At 54.1% G+C, this 10,318-nt stretch overlaps 3 protein-coding genes across 3 annotated transcripts; all 3 read right to left on the bottom strand.

The window, feature by feature from the left end:
• Positions 1–359: 359 nt before the first annotated feature.
• Positions 360–923, bottom strand: VDAG_08565 (uncharacterized protein; the record flags this gene model as incomplete). The annotated part of the gene is made up of 1 exon (XM_009652874.1): positions 360–923. The coding sequence occupies one exon, from the start codon at positions 921–923 to the stop codon at positions 360–362; it is 564 nt and encodes a 187-aa protein (XP_009651169.1).
• A 1,226-nt stretch (positions 924–2,149) lies between these two features.
• On the bottom strand, positions 2,150–5,067 carry VDAG_08566 (glycoside hydrolase; the record flags this gene model as incomplete). Its single annotated transcript, XM_009652875.1, has 5 exons — positions 2,150–2,773; positions 2,908–3,660; positions 3,854–3,926; positions 3,982–4,475; positions 4,537–5,067. The coding sequence occupies 5 exons, from the start codon at positions 5,065–5,067 to the stop codon at positions 2,150–2,152; spliced, it is 2,475 nt and encodes an 824-aa protein (XP_009651170.1).
• A 4,964-nt stretch (positions 5,068–10,031) lies between these two features.
• Positions 10,032–10,318, bottom strand: VDAG_08567 (uncharacterized protein; the record flags this gene model as incomplete). The annotated part of the gene is made up of 2 exons (XM_009652876.1): positions 10,032–10,074; positions 10,146–10,318. The coding sequence occupies 2 exons, from the start codon at positions 10,316–10,318 to the stop codon at positions 10,032–10,034; spliced, it is 216 nt and encodes a 71-aa protein (XP_009651171.1).

Raw genomic sequence — 10,318 nt, forward strand, 5'->3', positions numbered from 1 at the left:
TATATATATATATATATATATATATATATATATATATATATATATATATATATATATATATATATATATATATATATATATATATAGATATATATATATATATATATATATATATATATATATATATATATATATATATATATATATATATATATATATGTATCTATATATATATATATATATATATATACATATATAGATATATATATATATATATATATATATATATATATATATATATATATATATATATATATATACACATATATATATATATATAGATATATATATAGATCTAGACATATAGATACATACATATATAGATATATATATACCCCTATATACTCACCTATCGACAGCTAGAGGTACATCTGGGCACCCGTGTGGCCCTGTACGTATATATTCTTCACCTTACCCTGCCGTGCCACAGCCTCAGTAATGACGGCAATAGACCTTGACTCGCAAAGGCTCGACGCCAGCACCAGCGTCTCGAGGTTCGGGAACGTCTCAATGAATTTGACAAGCAGCTTCGCCTGGTCACGCTCCGGCAGGCGTCGTGGGGCCCCGGCCGGGGACTGCACGACGTCCGGCAGGGAGAGGTTGGTGTCGAGATTGAAGTCGAAGAGACCCAGTGTCCGGACGCTCTCGACACCGTACAGCCAGGGGATCTGCTCGAGAAACGCTTGCGCCGGTTGGTCGACACTGCCCCAGTCGGGGGACCTGTGGTCGGGGAAACAGAGGGCCAGCTCGCGGAGGGAGCCGGACTTGATGGCTGGTTCGAGAATTGCCTGTAGTGCTGGTGTGATGGAGACGCCTTCGACCCAGAAGCGCTGCAGGTGGTCGTGGCCAGCGTCGGGGTCATCTGAAGGTAGATTGTTTCCGTAGTCGATCAGCAAGTTGTGAGGGAACGGCACGGGCTGCATCGCTGGCGCCAGAGTCCGGGATTCAAAGGCTCGCAACGAGCGCAACGGCGGGAAGATGCGGCGGTTCGTGGGATCGGTGATGGGGCCAAGTATTTGATGTTCTACGACGACGGCTTCGAGCTTCGACCACATGCTCCAGAACTCACCTTCATCAAATTCCTGATTATTACGCAGAAGATAGTTGGTGAGATGAAGCTGCTGGAGGTTAGGAGTGGATTTCGCAACTCCAATCTGGGCAACGGTCAGTTGTTGAAAGGTCTCAAGTTCGTATGGCTAGGTGAGGAATTACCGCATGCATCTCTCTTGGGATGCTGTGCTTCTCATGCTCTCCGGAGAGTCGCAAGTATTTCAGTCTGCTGAGAAGAGGTATGATCCTGAGATACGGGGCTTGATCTATCCAGAGGGATTCGAGGGTGTCTTTCGCGTGCTCCAATATCGCGACGACCAAGTTCAACTCTCTCCTGTTCTCGAGCGCAGAAAAGGAAAGCCTCAGAGATACAAGCCGGTTCAGGATGCGATGGTCACTCGGCAGTTCTGGTATAAAGCTGTGGACGAGGCCAAGCTCCAAATGCTCCGCAGGCAGTGCAGACTGGAGCAGAGCATGCCATTTCGCCTGGGTGAGCTGCAAGGCTCTCGCACGGGGAATGATGAGAGCTCGTGCACCACTGGCAGACCGCTTGGATATCTTGCGAAGGAACTCCAGAGACGGTGACGCAGGTAGATTGCTGGGGAAGCTGATACGCCTCCAGAGACGAGTGCGAGATGCGAAGAAGTGGTCCCACCTCTTGCAAACGCCATGAACCCAGCTATATAGCATCAGACTTCAAACTCTTCATCGGGGTCGCGCGATGACCGAGGCCAAACGCACCAGCGCCGAAACGTACCAGAGCTCGCGGAAGTCGAGATGGGAGAATATATTGTCGACAATCTCCAAGGGCAGTTCCATGGGATCCTTGCGCCCATATCGTTTCTGCAAGGGCGCTCGAGCATCAAACAATTGCTACCATGTGTAAGTCTTGTATGTAGTCAAGGGGTGTGCGGCGAACAAGACGTACCTTGAGTTTTGCGCTACCCCCATGTCCCTCCTTGGCTCCAACCTCGATGCCGGCGTTCCAAAAGGCCAACGCGAGCTCGGGCTCCTTCTCTAGCCTATACACCTTGCCCATGCGAAGATAGCCCTGGCCGTCGTCAGCAAGTTCGGCACTGAGAACGATCTGGCGGGGAGACTATGCAACCTCGAGTGACCTCGGCGCTATCTCCAGCAACCATGCAGCATCCTTCTTGGCCAGATCAAGCCGGCCCATTTTCTCAAAGACGGCGGCGCGATAGTCCAAAGCCTGGATGTGTGAAGGCTCGTGGCACTTTTTGTATTTTCTGGAAGCATCGCAGGAGCATTTGTGCATGGCCTCCTTGAAGATAGATGCACCATCTTGGGCGACCTTCTCAAAGTCCTTACATTTGCATCGTTCACGCCGGCCTCCCCGGTTGCAGGAACAAGCGTTGGCAACAAGGGTGAAGTGCTCGATTGCCGTCTTGTACTGGCCCTCTGCATAGGCCTGACGCCCCCTGGGAATGGATGCTTCTCCCGATGACACGCGAGGAGGTCGTGGTGTTGTCATTACTGTATGTGCGTCCAGCTGCACGAAAATCGATGGTCGTGTCGCGTCACGGCGCGGCGCGGCGGCAGGTGAGAGGCAGGTGAAGATGGCATGATTAATGCGTAGTGCACGGTCAAGACATGGTTTCAGCACTGTATGGGTCCACGGCCTGACGTTCTTGCCAACAACAGTTCTTGCCAACAACAGCACTTGAATGACAACAACGACTGACTCCCCCCCTTCCTTCTCCTTCTACACCAAGCCATCCATCCACATCAACTTCATCAAATTCAGCCATCTACCAGCTTCAATCTCCCAATTATCCCTTCAAATGCCCCGCCTCCGATTGTCTTCAGTGGCGCCTCCACAGCCAGCCGCTCCCATACGAAGCTCGTCCCAATGATGCCCAGGATGGTCTTGAACTCCATCGGCTCTCCTTCACCCACGTCCAGGAAGGTACGGTCTCCCTTGGCAATCAGGCTCGCATTCGTCCATTCGCCTACGGGGAACGTGTAGTTCAGCGCGTACAAGTTGTCTCCCGACCACGCCATGACCGAGTCGACTGTGCCATTCCCGTGCCACAGTGCACTGTCACCTCCAGTGAAGATCGGACCTTTGGCATCAGACGTCGGCTTGATCGAGAACGACATGGTGTAATTGCGGCCCTTGGAAGACAGAGGCGTCGTGACCTCGCATCCCTCTTGCAAGATAACACCCTCGTCGGTGCTGCCGCAGCTCGAAGCCGCATGGTACCTGTTCTCCGACACATCCTTGAACTTGCCCTGGCATCCGCGTCCCGTCGCAAAGTCGTAATCTAGGATCGTCGGCCCCTGGCTTGGGATTCTTCGATCCAGGTTCTGATCCGGCACGAAGGGCTGCAGCGCCTCGAACAAGCCCGCATACTCCTCCTCCGTTAGCTCGCCACCCCATTGCTTGTCAGCGAGAGCAGGCAACCCGTTCCTCCAGGCCCAGTACGCCTCCAGCACGGTCGTGCCGTTGGGGCCGTAGTCAAACCACTGCGGTGCAATGTGGCCCTCGATCATCGCCTCCTCTTGGGCCGCATTGTTTGTCGCGTTTGTTGAGTCGAAAATGTATGGTCTAAACAGCTTCGCGCCCGGCGCGCCTCGGGAGATATACGTCTGATTCAGCTGCTGGCGTACCACTGAGACCATTTGCCGACGATGTAGATCGCATCAGCCGAGTTGACCACAGTGTAGTTGTTGCCAGCCAGTCGAAAACCGGCTTGCCCTCCCAAGGCGCCCAATGCTGGACGGAGACATCCGTATCAACATGGCCGCCGTCGGACGGCGGGAACGTGCCCCAGAGACGGACCTGCTTTCCCGATTTTTCCTTGATAAACTTATTTAGCTCGTTGCAGAAGAGCGTATACTCATCAGCGAGCTCGCTGTGCATCGTCAGTCTCACTCTCCGAAATCAAGAGGTCAACAGCCGTGACTCACTCTTCCGTGAGCGAGTTGTCGCGGTACTCATCAGCACCGATATGCACTACTTTGCTCTGGAACCACGGCAAGAAGACTTCCCACACCTCTTTCATCACAGGAATGGTATCTGGGTGCGACACATTCAGCAGACTGTAGTCGGAGGTCATGCCAATCTCAGGCTTCCACTGCGAGAAGACAAGTGCGTGGCCCGGCGCCTCAATCTCAGGCAGGATAGTTACACCCCTGGCGGCGCATCTTGTCTGAATGTCATCCCAAACCTCGCGCGTGTATGACTCGTTCTGGCGTCTGTTGAGGCCCTCGACTCTAGGGTCGTCGGAGAAGAGACGAAACGCTGCATACAGGTCCATCTGGCGTTCGTACGAGTATATCACAGCATTGTTGTAGAGATTGTCACTTAGATGGGCCTGGAGAGTGTTCTGCTTGAAGAAGGACATGTACGAGCACATCTCAATCAAGAAGTCGGCCGGGAACCAGTGTCTGGCCATATCAAGCTGTACCAGACTCTCAGCAACCTTGCGAGGTACACTTACTTCAGGGACTGTGCCAACTCACCATCATGCCTCTTTCGTGCCATCCGGGCGCATCATGAGCCTGGCCGAGGGGCAGAGCTCCTTTGTGCAGCAGCAGCTGCTGCACGATGGTGCGAGTGCCCCACCAGACGCCGAGCGGGCTCGCGCCCGTAATGGTGATACCCTCCTCTGCAGCAATCTCGAGCGAATAGCCCTCCGAAGTCTGGCGGCCGGCCACATCTAGATAGTCACTCTTGTCCCCAAGCGTCAGGAAAATGGCATTGGCGCCAGCCGATGCAGCCGAACCGACTTTCACAGCGACCTTGAAATCAAGCACCGACACCAGGTCCTCCGCAAAGGTTCCTGCAAAGTCGAGGAGCGTTGGCGGAATCAAGGTCAGGCCGTCGGTGTCGACGGCATCGGCGTTCTTCTCGTCAACGATGATAGTGGCGATTGTCGAAAAATCAAGACTACCATCACTCGAGAGCTCAAAGGACACAGTCGGGATGCCGGCGTGGGTGGTTGCCGAAGCAGCACTGGCAAGTGCCACGGCAGATATCAAAAACGGCAGCATCTTGAAGAGTTGGTTGAATCTGGGGCTGCTTCAGCCGGACCTCCGCAGCTCCCCAGACAGCTGGGCTGCATCGCCTCTATTATAAGATACACATTGACTACCTCATTGCAACCTCTTTTCATCCACCTTAACAACGGTTGATTCGGTTTCGCATGCGATTCAGCAACACAGCATCGCTGAGAGCTTCTCCTCAGTACACAAGCGGGGCACACGACGTAGCGATGCGGGGTCGACGATGCAATCAATCTTGCTCGGCCCGGCAGGACTCATATCCAGCCCGCCAACAGACACTTGAGATCCCCCCTTCGCCCTCTTAGCCGACATACGCTTCCGAAAGTCAATTGCCATGGTAACGTTGCACCGGGATGCTCAATGGACGGAAAAGAAACGGTCTTCAGCGCAGGGATGTCTTCCCTTCCAGGAGCATGGGTCCGGCGCCGGACAGCGGGGGAAGATCGGCGGTCGTATTGGGGCCGCGATAACATGCGCCGAGATGGCCTTCCCCTCATCGGACGACAAGAGTATGTACGGTTCCTCACCCGTGCGGGTATTTGCTTCAGTCCCACCCGATGACCTAGTTCAGGACATCGGTTTTAGGGCGTGTATCATTGGCGAAGAAAGAGCCTGGGATAGAACGCGTTTGCCCCAGCTTTCCTACCACCTACCGGAGTCGGTCCAGTTAGTAAGTCAACTCTCGGGGAAGGCCTGGCTGCGTCATCGGGTATCGAAATCTGCGGGGATTGGGATCGCTCTTGGTATATGGGAGGTCACGTTGTTCCCTGACGATCATGGTATCGCTCAGTAACGTCACCTGTCGAGATGTCGATACCATGAGCATGACGCAAGCTTTGAACTCACTGGGCCGCGAATCTCTGATCGTCCATTCTTTCACATCATCACAACTGGATTCAGATGGTTGTAGTTGTGCTTTTATTGCGTTTGAGCTTGCTGAGCGCCTATCGGTCAGACTGACAGTGGAGCATCAAATGCGTGAGCTACGGCCTCATCATTTCGAATATCATTCAAGGCCAGTGGTGCGTGATTCAGTATACTGCTGCGGCTTTGGTTCCTGAGCATCTATTCAGCATCAGGCCAACCTCTTGCTGCGAATCAAAGAAGAGAGGATTAGCATCCGAACTCTCATCAAATCTTCGAGGCAGAATACCTCACTGCAGGCACGCCAGGTACGCTGCAGTATACCCAACCCTCGTGGTGCGATAACCATCCATTTATTGAGTGGGCTCGCTTCTGGGTCTTCGCAGCGCGGGCCTTGGCTCATACCATGGGGTCTCAGTTGCAATAAGAAACATTGGCGCGCACGGCACAGTCACAACACCAGACAATGACCGACAGCGGGACTGGTATAGACGTGGATGATATACAATTTCTCTCATGTCATGCTGTGACACCTGTGTCAGCGTCACCAAGTTACAATCTGGCTGGCATGGAAAAGTAGACAAGGCTTGGAAGGTGTCCCTGCGTGTGATCTTGACGACATCGCAGGTTCCCAGAGAAAGAGTACCAGACATGCGCATCTAGTGACAGGCTAGTGCACGTCCATCCGAGTGCAGGGCATCTGCCTACGTGCAAGGATGGATTGGTGCTCTACATGTACCTAGAACCAGGGGCAGGGTCGCTTATGACTTTCTTCAGTCAATTCGCTAGCGGTTCCTGGGCCTGGACTCTTCGGGTAGCCTCACGACCACCAACATCGTGGAAGTGAACGCGGGGAAAGCCTCCTCTTGGACGGTGTCCCATTGCCCATCAAGATCTTCGCTCCGGCGCCTAACACGGAGACGAATTTGTTGCATTGTGAAAGGTGCGCGATGACAGACTGGTGCGACTCGGCGGTTTTTGCCTGACAGACTGACCAACATGCTGGCTGCATGGTCTGCCGTCTCTCGCGCATTACGGCGGACCCTCTCGCACTGTCGCTATCTGGACAATCATACTTTGAATTTCCACCAAGCCGCAGAATCATAACCCTTCGTCGTGATTTTCATCTGTATCGGAGGCTTGATCGAGGCGGTGAAGTGGTCATCGACGCCAGCGGAGACAGTCTCGGTTAGGCGGACGATGGATCGCTCGCCATGAGGAAGCTGAATTGCCGCGATAAAAATGGATCCTGGGTAGCACATAGATCGCACATCATCTGGCGACACACCCATCCGATCAGAGGTTACCGGAGAACGTGGCTGGGACACATGTCGGATCGCCTCTGCCATCCATTTCAGGAACCAGACGCCACAGACGAGGCACCAAAACGAGACTGAGGAGGATCACCAAAGCCACATGCACCCGCCCCCAGTTCCACCAAGCACTCCCCCATGATGGACCTATGCCCAAATGCGGCAGCATTTCCTGTCCAGTTTGGAGCCTGACCGAGACATACGCAACTTGGTTCGCATCACACCCTCTCAAGCCTCGATTTATACACCCGCATATCTATCTTGAGCTCGACCGGCCTCATAGCTTTTCTCTAATGAACGACCCGACCGACAACTAGGTACCTGACCTTTCCTTATCCCCACCCCGCGCCTGTCTGCCCCATTGCCTTCCGCTTACGGTACACAGCCCCGCCTACCGCGCCAAGCAGCCGCGTCTACGCGGGCCACTCGTCCACTCACGCCACGCCCCAAGACACCCTCGTCGCCCCCCAAAAATAGGCATACGCTAGAACACCCGCGGCAACGCGGCTCGGGGGCACGGATCTCAGACACCATCGTGCGCTGCCTTGGAAGGTGGGGTTGGCCCCTCAGTCAGAACCCATTCAACCACCCAACCACCCCATCCCATCCATCCATCCATCCACTACCCATGTGCATCACTTCCCCCCCCCCTTGCTCTGTGTCCGTTGCTCGGCCGAAGGAGAGACAAGGGGGAGGAAGCGAAGCAGGGAAGAAACCAAAGAAAAAAAAAAGACAGACATTCGTCACGCCTGTTTCTCCCGCCCGCATTTAGATTAGGTGACAGCTGACAAGCCCTTCTCGTCGGGAACGCTAAACCGCTTTGCACCCTCGGTCAGAGAACCGGGGCGCTCGAAAGAGCAAAAGCTGCTGTGAAGTGCAACGACTACGCATCTTGGACATGTCTCAACTCACTCACACACACACACGTACACGCAGCGAATGACAGCAATCGCTAAGTTTGGCGAATGTTTGCCTTCCTGCCTCCCGCTTCCCGCCCACCCAGAGTTCGTCTTGACGATCGGGCATCATCCGTCTGGAGACCTGGTCCGCTCACGTCCTCTCCCATCCCCCGGCGGGGGGGGGGGCCAAGAATCAAAATACCGTCGTGGGAGTTTCGAGGCCCCCTCTAATGGACCCGTGCTAGCGAGTGCGATGTTGATCAGGAAAGTGGACAGTGGACAAGAGAAATGCCCCTCCCAGGGCCGGAAGAACGGCCCTCTTCCTTCGAGATCGCCGAGCTCCACCTCATTGGACCCCAGTCCCGGGTCGGCGACCGTTGCCAAGTAGGGCACGACCTACAGGTTGCGGCCCGGAAGGAGCCGAGTCTGCCTGGCCGTCACCACATGCCATTGATTGGCGGGACTCGCCAGTCTGGACAACCCAAAAGAAATCACATGTCGCCGTTGACTCACAACACATACACGAGGTCAAAGTAGTGCAGCCAATTGTGTGGGAGGAGAAACAGAACGCTGTGTTTTGAGAGAAGAGTATCACCATGTCTATCGCCCAGGCCATCTAGTATCGCTGTCTTGAGTCGCTATGCGCCAATCCTCCCGCCCTACACCAGCTCCAATTTCTGCAGGATGATGGCCAAACCGAAGCCGGCCCCGAGGCTTTTCCCGCCCTGCACTTCCTCCTGCACATGGCAGGATGAGTGAAGATTCGACAATGCCGGATTGCGTCGTCTTGATTGGAGAAAAAGGGAGAGATCCAGAAACCCCCAACAGAAAGGAAAATGAGTCAGAAAGCATTGACCGACTGAGAAGGTCGCTGCGGATGCGTCCTGCGAAGCAAACCGGTTGCTACCGATGACCGACAAAGCAGATTGTGTGACCCCCTCCTCCGGTTCGTTGCAATCCCTGCTGCCAGAACAGAGTCGACTCTGGGACTTGCCCTTTGAGGTAGTACATGCCTGATGCAAAGTGAGAAGAGAGCAACATCAAGAGAAAGAACATACGGAATGAAAATGATTGAAAAGCAGGAAAACGAAAACAGAAAACTTGAAAAATCATCAGGAAGCCGTGGCCCACAACGCTCGTGCCGCTCATTACCAAAGCATGTCCAAAACGCCAGACGATCCCCTTCGTCCTGCCCAATGCACCAACCCCCTTACAATACAGGCCCGTGTCGGCAAGAAGCCGAAGCATGTTGGCAGAAGGCCGAAACATACGCGGAGAAGAAAATAAGAAAACGGGCTGCGAAGCCGGATATATGAAGGGCATTGAAGGGTCGAGGACCGAAAACAACCGCAAAACGCACACGGGCTCGCCCCCAGTTGTGATTCGCCCCAGAGACAATCGTTGACGGAAAACCGATGCGAGCAACAAACTCCAATAAATCAAATCCTTTCGATCCAATCGGAAGGAGAGCAGAAACCCAAGCACATGCCAAACGCCTTGCAAAAGAGGGGAAGAGGTGGGTACCGAGCAGAAGCAACTGTCCGTGTTTCGTCGTTGAGTGGTGTAGGGAGGCCGTGATCGAGTGACATGTCGTGTATATTCCCTTCTGTCTTTGGTGTTTTCGTTGCTTAGTCCATGGCGGGTCGTTGTTTAGAAAGGTACGGGACGAGATCGCCGCCGGCTTTGGGTCTGGTCACTCGATGCTGCCATGAGGTCTTGAGTGATCCTGGGTGGGGCAGATGCCGAAAGCGACCTGTCGAAGCCTTCGAAGAGGAGAGAAAGCTGGGATGGCGGCGGCGCAAGGGTGTGGGAAGCAGATCTCCGTCGGAACGAGTTGAGAAACGCAGCCCAGCCCTCGAGCTTGAACTTGTCCAGCTTAGGAGAGTGCCAGGAGGAGCAGCCCGTCACCAAAGACAGCACTTTTCATCGGTAGTGGTGGGAGCTTCGAGATGAGCGGCTGCTGTGGTAGCCCGAATCGGAGTATGTGTACGGCGAGGACTGCTGCCGAGCGCTCTGCGTATGCGCACTGCAAGCGTAACCGACGAATATCGTCCGCTGCTGGATGCTGTGGCCGGGGCGTCCATAGCCGGCGCATCGGTCGACAGCGTGCTGGTAGTAGAGACAACGGCATGCCGAGTACAGCTCAACCAATTGGTAACACAT

This window comes from Verticillium dahliae, genomic scaffold, assembly GCF_000150675.1.
Source record: "Verticillium dahliae VdLs.17 supercont1.21 genomic scaffold, whole genome shotgun sequence".
NCBI classification, from domain to species: Eukaryota; Fungi; Ascomycota; class Sordariomycetes; order Glomerellales; family Plectosphaerellaceae; genus Verticillium; species Verticillium dahliae.